The following is a 13503-nucleotide window of genomic DNA, read 5'->3' as shown; positions in this document are numbered from 1 at the left end:
GTTTGCTCCTCCAAGGAACCAAGGCAGGATAACCATTGTCTGATCTCTTTGGAACCCATCTGTTTCTCTCCAGCCCTTTTGGAACTAGTCGGCCAGGCAGACTGTCTCTTCTGTTGTCTGTAACTTTTGGGGCTGCTGTCTCTGCCTTATGAAGCTCCGCCCATTCTGGGCTGCTGTGGGCAGGGCTGTGGGCAGGAACTGGCAAGGTGCCTGGGTCTAGAGTATAAGGGAACCCGAGGGCAGTGGGAGGAGACTGGGTGGCTGCAACTTCAGCCATGGTGCCTGCCTTGCTCTCCCTGAGCCTTTCCCGCCTGGGCCTGTGGGCTTTGGGACTGATCTTGGTCTTAGGTTTCCTCAAGTTCATTCATCTGTTGGTGCGACGGCAGTTCTTGGCCAGGGCGATGGACAGCTTCCCAGGGCCCCCCACCCACTGGCTCTTTGGGCATGCCCTTGAGGTACGTGGGGGATATGAGGAGGGAGGAGTAGAGAAGGAAAATGGCCTCTTTTCCTTTAGAGAATCCAGTCCAATATCCTGCGGGGAGACCTACTTGGGCAGGGAAATGGTATCCTGGGAGCGAGCCATGGTTCCCATTCAGCTTTTCCACTGGATTTCACCTCGATCCTGCCTTCTGAGCCTGCCTGGGTGGGGCACTTAAAAAAAAAATATATATATATATATATATTTTTTTCTCATTGATTTCAGAGAGGAGGAGGGAGAGAGAGATAGAAACATCAATGATGAGAGAGAATCATTGATCAGCTGCCTCCTGCATGCCCCTCAATGGGGATTGAGGTGGTCTAGTTCCCCATCTGGGCATGTGCCCTGACAGGGAATTGAACAGTGACCTTCTGATCCATAGGTAGACGCTAAACTGCTGAGCCACTCCAGTGGGGGCACTTTAAAGTTGAGGACCAGGCAGGCCACAGACTCCTTTCCATCATTCTGAGGCCCAAGGTTCAGACAGAGCTCTGATAAGGGCTTGTTTATAGTATCAGTGCAAAAACCCTGGATAATAATAAAATTAGGCAATCTCATTTAAAGTTTAGCCAGTGTCCTCTTTGTTCTGTGCAGTGTTAAGATTTCAATTTTTAAGGAAGAAAATTAAAGTGAAGGCAAAAATGAGTGCTACTACCTGAGAGACCTCCCATTGGTGCCCCCAAAGGTGGGGTTCTCCTGGCCACACCTATAGGCTGGTTCAGGAGCAGTGGCATGTTCCTGGGTTCAGATCATGACTTGTCCTCCCCAGTTACCTCAGGGTGGGGAGACTACCTTAACACTCATTGTCAGGAACACCTCTTGGCTCCCTACCTAGATGGGGAACTAGGTCAGAGGTTTTTTAACACAGGACAAGGAACACTTGCACTGGAATCAACTGGGAGAAGCAGATTCCTTGGCTCCCAGTCCCTGGAGATCCTAATTAGCATATTGCAAGTACCAGCCTGAATTTAAAAACCTTCATGAGTGTTTTGCTCTGCAGCTGGGTTTGGGAGCCCAGGTATAGATGCCAGAGTTTAAGACTCAGAGAGAGGCATAATTACTTCTTCTACTTCCTGAGTACCTTCCCCCATTCTTAGTCTGGGGAATTGCCTCTCCTCCATGGTTGATGCTGGGAATGAACTTGACTTTTAAGTGAGGATTGCCCAGGCTTATTTTTTTGCCCCTATAGATAACTCCTCTCTCAGGATGGCCTAGTAATCTAAATGCACCTTGGAGACACCCAGAAAGGAAAGGATTCATCAGGAAGATGAATCAGACCCAGGCCTTGCTCTCAAGAAGCTTACTGTCTAGAGGGGAAAATTGACACTAGAGCCTCCCCTGCCCCAGGCAGGGTAGGGTGCCTAACCAGGAGTTTCCAACAGCCCATGCTCCGTATCTCAACACTTGTCTCATTGGGTTGTCATCGTCTGTTTATTTGTTCATCTTCCCCACTAGACTCACCCCTAGAGGATGGAGATCTGGTCTGATTCATCCCTGTACCCTCTGGGTCTAGCACAAAGCCTGGCTCAGAGTAGGCATTACTGAATGAACAGTGAATGTTGGAGATTAGGGAGGGGTATCTATAGAAGAGAAAGAGTGATGGAGAAGACAAGTGGAGGAATCAGGACGGGTTTGGAAGAGGCTTTGCTAACTACAGAAGGAGGTAATGGAAAGATTGCAGTCTAACCCTAATGGTGGTCTGAGAGGCATTTGGGAGACCTTCAATCCCTTTTCTCTCATATCCCCTCCACCTCCCCTTGCTTTATCAAGCTGGGTTTTCTAGAAGAGGGACTTTGCTCTCCTACCCCCATATAAGATCTGGCTCTCTCTTCTCCCCAAATCCCACCATGACCCAACTTGAGAGTGCGTAGAAGGCCTGGAACATGGCTTAGGTCTGGCTTCTTGACTCTAACACAAATATGTGAAAGGTCTTGGCACCAGGAAGGACAGGGAGGGGTGGTTGTTCTCTAGCACTATTAAGGTTTCCTGGGGAACCATGGCAGACCTAACTCTTCTGCATTCTCCTGGGACTTGGCACCTCTGGTCTGGTTGGATCTACATTGGAGCTTGAGAAAGGGGGAGGGGAGGGATAATTTTTCATAATGTAAAAAGTAGAAAATTGAGCTTCATAAAGGGCAAAGAATTTGCCTATGTCCATGTAGTAGTTCAGAAATTGAGTCAAGGCTGGACCCCAGATTCCTGCCTTTTCATTCAGCACATAATCAGGCCATAAAAATCAGGTCTAGGTTTGATTCCTAGACCTAGTGATGGTGGGAGTAGGAAGGGAGGAGGAGGACTAATGATGGAAGGAAGGGCCTGGGGAAGGGAAGAGCTATCTGTCATAATTAACTTCTACCTTCTGTTCTTCAGTTATAGTCTGGAGGTTTGGAAGCATCTACCTGTCATCCTCCTCAATTCTCAGAATGTGTCCCCTTGAGGTGGGGTTATGTCCTATTCTTCTAGAATCCTGTTCATTCCACCTTGGGGCCCAGGGAGGGCTTTGTACATAACGGATGCTCAGCGATATTATTGGCCTAAAGTTAGGGATCCTGGGAGGGACCCACAAATCTGACCTGCATGTTGGGGTTGGGAAAAGGAATGCCAGCTCTCAGCCCAGGAAAGGCACTCCCCTGAGACTGCATAGAGGTGTTGGTCCTCTCCTTACCTGGGCCCAGCAGAGGAGGGCATAAAAGCAAAGGGGTGGCATCCAGTCACATTCTCAGGGAAATATGCAGGGGATCAAAGACCTGAAGGGACAGGCCTTACTTAAAAACTTGCCAGGTCCAGGGGGTGGGTGACCACCACATCCTTCCACCTCAATTCACCTCTGGGCCCAGGACTAAGGTACCTCAGTGTTGGGTCACACTGCGCTGTACCTATGGAGGGCATAGATGTGCAGAGAGACCAGGCTGCCTATAGACAGAACAGAGGGCAGGTGACCAGTTGTGTAACTTAGAGAAGCTAGCTAGGCATGCCCTGTCTCGCCCCACCCTCTGAGAAAGGACACCCTAGCCCTTTTGATGGGGATGTAGCTCCAGTAGTGGGGTCAAGAGCTGTCCTCAGCCCTACCAGGTTTCTGAGGCAGGCAGGAGTACATAGGAGAAAGCTGGGCATGGGGAGCCGGAGGGCTGGTTCAAGCTGTGGACATGGTCAGCATGAGTTCAGGTTCTCCTGTCCCCAGTGGAGATGTTGCAGAGGGGCACACTCATGGCTGATGTGGGAAGGAGTGGAGCTGAGATAAACCAGATCAGCCTAGGGGTCCTTCCACCCCAGAGATCCTGCGAGTCTGGCTTCTTTGTGACTTAAGCTCCTCCTTGCCCCTGTCCACTTGGGTTCTCTGAACCTGGGAGGGATGAAGAGAAGGGGAGCAGTCAGGGTGATCAGAAAGTAAGTTGGTAAGGAAAACCCAGGAGGTCATATGGAAAAATAAGAGATACACAGGAGGAAGGGGGCACTTCCAGGAGCACCAACCAGAAAGGAGGCAGAAAAGAGGTCAGGGACACCAGAGTTCCCTCTTACTGGTAAATGGAGATGATGTAGTGATAAACTTTTTGACATTGTGTGCACCAGGGCACTGAAAACTCTTACACCCCCACCCGCCACGTTAAACTCATGATGGTAAGTTAGAGGCAATGAGGGAGAAGATCTATGGGGAGATTACACTGGACTCTGCACAGGTTATAAGGGAGGGGAGATGTGAACCAGGAAAGTTGACTCCCTGGCCAGCAATCTTTGGAGCTTGACAGACCTGGGTTTGAATATGGATTTCCCCTATTTTTTAATATATGTGAACTTGGGCAAGTTTTTTTAGGCTCTCTGAATCTTGCTCTCCTCATTTGTAAAATGGGGATGACAATACTTAGCTTATAGGAGTGCTTTGACATTTGTGAAATCATGCAGTGCGGTCCTTGGCAAGCAACCTCAGATCTCTCTATACCTTAGGCTCCTCTTCCCTAAAATGGGGCTTCATAGACTTTTAAATATATATAATTGACTTGAGAGAGAGAGAGAGAGAGAGAGAGAGAGAGAGCGAGAGACATCAATGATGAGAGAAAAATCATTGATTGGCTGCCTCCTGCACATCCCCTACTGGGGATCAAGCCCGCAACCCAGGCATGTACTCTTGACCGGAATAGAATCTGGGACCCTTCAATCCACATGCAGGCCGATGCTCTATCCACTGAGCAAAACCAGCTAGGGCGACTTGTAAGGACTGGATGAGATCAAGATGCAAGGTGTGTGGAAGAAGGCCTGGCACACAGCAAGTGCTTAATAAAGATTAGCTATGCCTTCTCACAAATAATGAAGCTCAGACTTTATTCTGAGACCCATGGCCAGGCTATTGAAGGGTCTGAAAGACACTCTCAAAATAGAAAAAAATGGGTAAATACATAATGATACATTCTTATAGTGGAATACTATGTAATTGTGAAAAAATATTGAGGGACAGGTAATTGCACTAGTTTGAAAAGAAAGACAAGATATGTTAAATGAAAAAAAGGGGCAGGCTTGGAAAAGTGTTTATTGTATACTCTGTTTTTACATAAACACCTCTGTGTGAGTAGATGTGGTTAGAGAAACTCCCAGAGAGCACACAACACCCTTTGAATGGTCTCTCCACCCTTATCTCAAGTCACTGTCCCATCATGAGGCAGCTCCTGGAAGACAGCACACTTTTTCCCACCCCAGAGTCTCTGTAAATGTTCCCTCGGCCTAGAATGCTCTTCCCTTACTCTTTACATGGCCAGCTCCTTACCATCCTTTGAGTTTCACCTTAAATGTCATCTCCAAAGAGAGGCCATCTGGATCACTCTTATCCAAGCAGATCTCCCTATTAGTCTCTCTTGTAGTACAGTGTTTACTTCCTTCTTAGCACTTACTATTGTCTGAATCATTCTACTTAACTGTTTACTTGTTTCTTATCAGTCTTCCCCATAGAATGAAAGGGCAGGACCATGTCTGTCTCATTCCCTTGAGATGTCTAGGCAATGCCCTGCACATAGTTGGTCCTCAATAAAAATGTGTCAAGTGATTTAACAGGGCTGGAATTAAGGTGGTTTCCTTTTTGCACAGCAAGCTGGTATTATCTTTCTAATGAAAAGCTTCAATGCCGAAAAGAAATCTCCTTTTGGCTGCAGTTTAGATAGAGGGGTGGTGGCACCAGGTGGAGGCAGGTCGGCCAATTTGGGGTTGTTGAGCTAACCCAGGTGCAAGTAGGTGGCTTGGACTTAAAGCAGTGGCTCTGGGTCTGAAGAGGCACCTGGGCCCAGAGATTGATAGGACTGAGTGACAGGCAGGAGGGGGCAGGCTCAGGGACTTAGGGCATGGCTAGTAATGTCAGGTGTCTGAACAGCCTGGCCTTCTGTCACCATTACAGATACAGCAGCCAGGGAGCCTGGACAAGGTGGTATCCTGGGCTCAGCAGTTCCCCTACGCCCACCCACTCTGGTTTGGACAGTTTCTTGGCTTCCTGAACATCTATGAGCCTGACTACGCCAAAGCTGTGTATAGCCGAGGGGGTGAGCATTGTTGGAAGAGGGGGGCACTTCCTGAGAGCAAAGGGCTTAGGACACCAGTGGGGAGGAGTCCTGGGCCTGCACCCTAAGTCTGGGCAGATGAGATTCACATCCTGCTTATCAATAGCCTCTTTTAGGAATCCCCCAGTCCTGGCTTTACCTAATCTTCTCTGTCTCCTACAGACCCGAAGGCCCCAGATGTGTATAACTATTTCCTCCAGTGGATTGGTAAGTGGTTACCTTCCCTGCCCTTGGTGCTGGGTGACCATGATCCTTCCCTGCCCGGTCCCTACTCAGTCAGTTATTCATCCATGGGACCACTTGGTCCCATGTGCAGTTCCTAACCTCATCTGCTCAGTGAGGAGAAGACAGGGAGGAGACAGGAGAGTTCCTGGACAGTCAGGGAAGTAAGGCCCAGGTACCTTCTCCTTCTGGGTGTGTCTTCTCCCCTGGACAGGCAGGGCAAGGGATCTGGAAAATCTGAGTGTAAGGAACAGCCTCTGGAGAGGGTGGCACTAGAGTTGATCCTAGGAGATATTACAGATGGTGCTGGCCAGGGCAAGGGCTTGAAAAAAGGTATGGTGGTGGGCCCATGGCTGGTGTTACTGGAGGTTGCATGGCTGGAAGGTGGAGCTGGGTCAGGAGATGAGCCAGGCTGCCAGAGATGGGGCAGGATAGTGTGCACTGACAAGCCCCCCCCCCCCCACCCCTTCCCCAGGGAAAGGCCTGCTGGTCCTCGATGGGCCCAAGTGGTTCCAGCACCGCAAGCTGCTCACACCTGGCTTCCATTATGATGTGCTGAAGCCCTATGTGAAGGTGTTTGCTGACTCGACACACATCATGCTGGTGAGCTCCACGTGCCAAGATCTAGGAGGCTGTGCTGTTGGCCAGCCCCTCCCCACCCCAATTTCCCCTGGAGGAGAGCAGTGAGAAGAATCGCTGAGGCACTGAGGTCCTTCCTGCCTAGAGCAGTGCCAAGCCTTGCTATGCCTGACTCCTTTTGTACGCTGGCTGCTCACTAGGTGTGGAGCTCCACGTGGCCAGGCATCGCTGGCCCCTCTGTCCATCAGGAGACCCAGCCATTTCTCCCAGACCAAAGGGCCTCTATGGGACCTGATAAGGCTCCTACTGTAGCATGAGGGGGTACCTATATTTGGGAATATGAGGACATCCATTTATATCTAAAAAGTGTCTCCTCATTCTCTTTCTACCACAACTGCCTAAAGCAACACCATTGACAAATCATTTCTAAAAGGATGCCAGGGGTCCGGGCCAGGCTCAGCCTCTCAGGTCTGGATAATCCCTAGAGGTTATTCAGGGTAGCCTTTCCCCTTTAGGAAACTCCTCCCCCAGCATTACTGCTGGCCTGATTTATACACTCACTGTGCTGGTCAGCTCACCACCTCTTGGCCCTTCAATTTTCTTATATATTGGCTGCTCTGACATGGAGAAAAGAGTCTGTGTGTCTGTGTGCTGTGCAAGGCCTGCCTCCTAGTCCTGCCCTGTGAGCCTGAAGCCCTACCTGCCCCACCCCCACATTCCAGCAGGGTCCTGGAGGACAGGGATGGGACACAAAGCCTGCTGGTCCCCACATTACTTCCCTTCTCTGGGTTCCAGGACAAGTGGGAAGAAAAGGCTCGTAAGGACAAGAGCTTTGACATCTTCAGTGATGTGGGCCACATGGCACTGGACTCACTCATGAAGTGCACCTTTGGCAAAGGAAACAGCGGCCTGGGCCACAGGTCAGAGGGCACTTGGAGCTGTCCATAGTCTCAACACAGGCCAGCTCAGAGAAGAGAGTTGGCAGGACTCCTGTGTCCTGGTCTGAGAGAAGACAGTGTCTTGCCCCAGGGAACCTCTGCTTGTGGGGAGCGCGGGCCTTGCCCATGGTGGGGAGACACATTCAAGCTTTAATGGGGAGGCTTAATGGTAGGGAGAGTAAGGGAGAAAGCGCTGTTGCTGGGGCTGGATTCCTAGAATGGGGCAGCCGGGGCTCTGCTGTGGGTCAGTGTCTAAGTGCTCCCCGCTTCTACTGTTGTGCAGGGACAATAACTACTACGTGGCAGTCAGCGATCTCACTCTGCTGATGCAGCAGCGCATAGAGTCCTTACAGTACCATAATGACTTCATCTACTGGCTTACTCCACATGGCCGCCGTTTCCTGCGGGCCTGCCAGGTGGCCCATGACCACACAGGTGGGCCTTTCCCACATGTTCTGCCCACAGGAAGTCTAGGTTCTAAGCTAGCTCCTCTGGGCCCTTCTGAGATGTTTTTTCATGAAGGACTTCTGTTCCCCTGGGGGCAAAGGATGAGCCCCAAGCAGTGACACCCTGTACTTCTGACCCAGATCAAGTCATCAGGGAAAGAAAGGCAGCCCTACAAGATGAGAAAGAGCAGAAGAAGATCCAGAACCGGAGGTACCTGGATTTCCTGGACATTCTCCTGGGGGCTCGGGTGAGTGCACAGTTGCCCAGCCCCTTCTGAGAACTGGTCCCAGAGGGGTCTTCAGACCATCCTCCTGGGACAAGGATTACTGGACAGCTGCAGGGGATGTTAAGCATTTTCCTCTTCTTTCCGCAGCAAATATGATCTAGTCTCATGACACACAAAGGCTCAGAGGTGGGGAGGTGCAGGATGTGTCTGGCTGTGGCAGTGGGGAGAGATGTAGTGGCAGGGACCCTGGGTAACATGCCAGAAGGCCCAAAGGCCAATTCTAGACTTCTAAGAATCTGAAGAATCTCAGCACCTTAGAATTTTAGAACCTTCGACTTCATTCATTCACTCATTTACTCACTCACTCCATAAATTCACTGAACCCTGCCATGGGTTAGTTCCTGTGCTAGGGATGCAGAAGATGAGGAAGACCTGGCACTACCCTCCAGATGCTTACAGTCTAGTGAAGAGGGAAGTGGATGTTGACCAAGATCTCTTCCTCTGTCGAGTGGTATTCCGTGTGTCAAATGAGCAGAATCAACAGTCCAGGCTGGGTAAGGTTGCAGGTCACTAGCCAGAGGGGTCAGGAAAGGCTTCCTGGAATAGGATGCATCCAAATGATTTTGGGAGATCAAATAGAAATCTGGGGGAGGGTTCTAACTTTCAGTCTGAAACACAGCTTTCACAACCTCCCTCAGACCTTCATTTGACAGCTGCTGTTATGAGTACTTCTTGGTTCCTACCTCACATGCCTTTGCTTGCTCCATTATGCCTACTTTAACCCAGGATGAAAATGGGATCAAGCTGTCAGATGCAGACCTCCGGGCTGAAGTGGACACATTCATGTTTGAAGGTCATGACACCACCACCAGTGGCATCTCCTGGTTTCTCTACTGCATGGCCCTAAACCCAGAACACCAGGATCGCTGTCGGGAGGAAGCCCGTGAGATCATTGGAGACAGGGACTCCTTCCAGTGGTGAGTGAGTCTGCGGGGAAGCCCAGTCTGTCCTGCTCAGCTGCAAGCTGTGTCTGTGCTGTCTGGTGTCATCATAGATGACACAGAGACATCCTGGAAACCAGGTGAAGGCAGCAGCATCTGTCCTGTTACCTGCAATGTGTGGATGCTCCCCAGAACCCCTTCTCCAATTGCGGAGTCTTTTCCGATGTGAGTAATGTAGAGAAGGTTGTCAACAGGAGGCCAATTTCTTGTGTGATGATTCTGATGGTAGAACCTGACTACCTTTCTGGGTTCCTGGAGAGAAAAATTGAGGATGAACAGAGTTGGGAAAACCAAGGGAGCTGACCCCTTCTCACCTGCCTTTGGATAGTCATGTGCAGCCTCCAGACTCCTATGGTGAAGGAGAGAATGCTGTTTTCTAAACTCCATCAGCCAGAAACTGAATTATTCTGTCTCCTGGTTCAAGTTGAACTCACCAACACAATACTATTGATACTGACCTTTCTTTGCTGCAGGCTCTCTGGAACCTCTCACCCCTCTGCCTCCACATCCCTCTCTCCCTGCCTTCTCCCCTCTTGTCATTACCTGAGCTAGGCATTGGGCAGGGGTGCAGAAAATGCTCAGCTGATGAGAGAAACTTTAGATTCATTTGAGGGAGACACACAATTCCAGGGTCTAAGATTTAGAGAATGAAGTCTCCATTACTTATTTTTCATTGGTTGGATGTTGGAAATCTTCCAGGGTGTCCAGCCACATGTCAGGTGCTGTTGAGGGTATGGGTTAGAAGAGGAGGAAGAGGATCCAATTTGCTGTCCTTGGGCATTTTAGAGAAACTAACTCACATAATTAAAAAGCTAGAAAAAAACAAAGAATGAGTGACCCCATGTTACAGGCAAAGAAATCAGAAGGGGTGGGGCTTAAGTTGTCTTTCTAAGGAGAAGTGAAACTCCTGCAAAGGGAGAGAGCTGGGCATTCTAGGTTGGGAAACAATGTGAACACAGCCTGGAGGCAGGGAGTTGAAATATTTATTTTATTTTCCTTCATTCTATCTAGAACTTGAAGCAACTCAAAGGATACTTATTCAATAAAATGGTAAAACACAAATGAAAAATGAGGACTGGAGGCAAAAACCTAGGGGTTATGTAATAAGGTATTGCATAGTAGTTATATTTGGACCTCACATTTGTGTCTGAGCTTCTTACTGGCAAAAGGGAAAAGAGAAATATATATATTGTCATTGTTACTGCATTTATTACTTCATTCAACCAATGAATATTAGCCTCTGTTCCTTTCCATTCCAGCTCCAAAGGGGAATCCAAGCAGAATCCAAACAACTGTCTCTTGTGGGGCTTCTGTGGGGCTCTGAGAGACACAGGTGTGACCTTGTCTTTGATGACTGGGTGCACACACCCCCCTAGGGTCCTGGGCTTTCCCTTCCCAGCAGTGAAGATGAGGGAAGGATAGAGAAATGTGGAGTCAGAACCCTGGGTTTGAGTGGCCACCCCATGTCCAGTGTGGCCCGACCACTTGGTGCACTTGTGTTCCTCTGAGACTTGGGGTTGGGTTGGTTGTGGAGGGGGGCAGTTGGGGCTGGAGCCTGCCTTCCCACCGAACCCTGTGGCTCCCCATCTCCAGAAAAGACTGGTTGTGTTGCCGGTAGGGATGATCTGGGCAAGATGACCTACTTGACCATGTGCATCAAGGAGAGCCTCCGCCTCTACCCGCCCGTACCCCAGGTGTACCGCCAGCTCAGCAAGCCTGTCAGCTTTGTGGATGGCCGCTCTCTACCTGCAGGTGAGATGGCATGAATTTAGGGCTGGAACTGGAGGCCTTGAGGATGCTTCTCTGACACTCGCTGTGCCTTTGGCTCACTCTTCGCAACAATGGCAGAGAACTTATGCTTTGTGTTTGGCTTGGGTCCAATCCTGGCTCTATAACATGAGAAAATTTCTCTACTTCTAAGCCTCTTTTTCCTCTTCTGTGAGGAGAGTACCTTCCTTACAGGTTTAATTTCAAGGCTGTCATGTACTACCACCCAGGTAGTGCCTTGAACAACTTCAGGAGGCACCATTCACATAGCAGAAAGTGTGTAAGAGTCTTTGCCTGTCCTGCTTGTGTTGGGGTGGGTTAGTCCTTTTTGTTCCTTTCCACAAAAGTCTATGTCGGGTGCTGTGCTCAGTGCTGTTGCTACAGGAAATAGGTATGATAATGATCATAAGCACATTGATGTGCTGAGGGTTGTCATGAACCTTCTGTCACTAGCAGAGCAGAGGCAGGGGTTGGTGCCTTGTTAGGCAGACATGAGGGGATTTGGGTCCTGTGAGGAGGTGGACCTGGCTGTCCCAGGACCACCTGGTCACCTGCCCTCTACTCTGCCCACAGACAGCCTGGTCTCTCTGCACATCTATGCCCTCCATAGGAACAGCGCAGTGTGGCCTGATCCTGAGGTACACCATTTCTGGGCCCAGAGGTCAAATGGGGTGGGAGGCTATGGGGGTCACTCAACCCCTGGACCTGGCAGGTATTTAAGCAAGGCCTATCCCCTCAGGTCTTTGACCCCCTGCGCTTTTCCCCTGAGAATGCAACTGGACGCCACCCCTTCGCCTTCATGCCTTTCTCCGCTGGGCCAAGGTAAGGAGATGCCCGAATTTCCATATCCTCAGGACTAGGGAGGGGAGGATGGACGATGTTGTGGATGAGGTATCACTTTGGGGAACTCTGTGATGAGGGGAACCATGCTGGGTGATTCTAATGCTGGTTAAGTTCCAGGAACCTTCTTCTTGCCATCAATATAATTCATGTCCCTAGCAGGTGGTGGTGTGGGTAAGTCATTCCAAGAGAGACCCCCAATGTGGATCTCCTTAGTCTGGGACCCTACTATGCTCCCAAGCTCTGTTTCTTGAGTCCAGCCAATGATTCATACAAAAATAATTATTGACTTTTGTTGGCCACTGAGCACACTGGATTTCATCACTCTGGACACGGCACAGCCCGATGCCTCTTTATGTGCTCACTGCAGGAACTGCATTGGGCAGCAGTTTGCCATGAACGAGATGAAGGTGGTCACAGCCCTCTGCTTGCTCCGCTTTGAGTTCGCCGTGGACCCCTTGCGGCCACCCATCAAATTGCTCCAGCTGGTCCTGCGCTCCAAGAATGGCATCTACCTCCACCTGAAGCCACTGGGCTCAGGCTCTGAGAAGTAGTTCTGCCAAAAGTAGGGCCCCAGATAGCTCAAGTTGTGGCCTCTCCCTAGACACGGCCCCCTCCAGGCTGGACTGTGGAGCAGCTGTGGCTCCATGTCTTTGGGAGGCTTGTATTATAGATGGGGAGTAGGTACCCACATACACAGTCACTGTGAGGGAAGTGCCATGGAAACATGTGTGTCTATAAATGCTTATCATACATGTAGTCTAGAGCTGACTCATTCATTCAACAAATGTGGTGAGCACCTATTTGCTTCTAGGATCTTGCTTTTTCTCCCATCATTTGCAATCTTTCTAAAATGTGGCAGAAACTTACATTCCAGCCTGGGTAATACAGCAAATGCAATGCAAGCTGTTCCGTGGGATTCATGGTTATGACCAGGCATTCACCACATGATAGAAGAATGGCTTTTGAGGCTTGCCCCTTAACTGAGATGGTTGTCTTTGTTTAACTATATGTATGTGCTTTTGGAAAATAGCATATAGAGAATTTGCCTAAAGCAAAAAAAAAAAAAAATTTACAGAGCAATACATTTCTAAAGCAAGCACCCAGGTAACCACTGTCAAGGTCAAATAATATGGAGTATGATTTCACAGGTAAGTTTTATGACCTCTTAAGATGGGTATCTGGCACTCATGCCATTGAAAATGTCTGTGTCACAGTCACCCCATGCTCTGGGTGTATGGGCTCTGGCTGGGGGAGGTGGTAGAATGACAGACAGGAGCTTTCTGAAAAGTTAGTGCCTGAATTAGGCCTTGAACCAGGTACGAGATGCAAAGAAGGAATTTGGGGTAGAACCTCAAGCTGGGGCCACATGAGGAATCAGAGCTCCTTCCCCAGGATAGGGAGGCAAATAAATGCATCCCACTATAACAGGAGGTGTGCCGGGAGGTCTGTCTATGGCATTCAGGAC

The 13503-nt window shown here is 49.6% G+C and overlaps 1 protein-coding gene across 4 annotated transcripts; it reads left to right on the top strand.

Moving 5' to 3' along the window:
* The first annotated feature begins 243 nt into the window (after positions 1-243).
* Positions 244-12794, top strand: LOC103284048 (cytochrome P450 4B1). 4 transcript variants are annotated; one of them, XM_054720615.1, is made up of 14 exons: positions 2063-2141; positions 2849-2916; positions 5856-5997; positions 6178-6222; positions 6713-6840; positions 7612-7736; positions 8038-8189; positions 8342-8448; positions 9214-9404; positions 10688-10761; positions 11022-11180; positions 11769-11833; positions 11935-12017; positions 12406-12794. In XM_054720615.1, the coding sequence occupies exons 1-14, from the start codon at positions 2078-2080 to the stop codon at positions 12587-12589; spliced, it is 1587 nt and encodes a 528-aa protein (XP_054576590.1). In that variant the 5' UTR covers positions 2063-2077; the 3' UTR covers positions 12590-12794. The 4 variants fall into 4 exon arrangements, with proteins under 4 accessions (XP_054576591.1, XP_008137569.2, XP_054576590.1 ...); XM_054720616.1 differs by lacking the exons at positions 2063-2141; positions 2849-2916 and adding an exon at positions 244-455; XM_054720617.1 differs by lacking the exon at positions 10688-10761 and having other exon boundaries at positions 11047-11180.
* Positions 12795-13503: the final 709 nt, after the last annotated feature.

The sequence above is a fragment of the Eptesicus fuscus genome, chromosome 9 (assembly GCF_027574615.1).
Source record: "Eptesicus fuscus isolate TK198812 chromosome 9, DD_ASM_mEF_20220401, whole genome shotgun sequence".
Lineage (NCBI taxonomy): Eukaryota > Metazoa > Chordata > Mammalia > Chiroptera > Vespertilionidae > Eptesicus > Eptesicus fuscus.
The sequence above is the reverse complement of the archived record's forward strand: the minus strand, read 5'-3'. Positions and strand labels throughout refer to the sequence as shown.

What these genes read in the sequence shown, in the direction of transcription:
- LOC103284048 (XM_054720616.1), top strand. Translation starts at nt 276, where the DNA reads ATGGTGCCTGCCTTGCTCTCCCTGAGCCTTTCCCGCCTGGGCCTGTGG. An exon ending in CTATTTCCTCCAGTGGATTG is followed by an intron (nt 6,223 to 6,712) that starts GTAAGTGGTTAC and finishes CCCCTTCCCCAG; the next exon opens with GGAAAGGCCTGCTGGTCCTC. An exon ending in GGTGGCCCATGACCACACAG is followed by an intron (nt 8,190 to 8,341) that starts GTGGGCCTTTCC and finishes CTTCTGACCCAG; the next exon opens with ATCAAGTCATCAGGGAAAGA.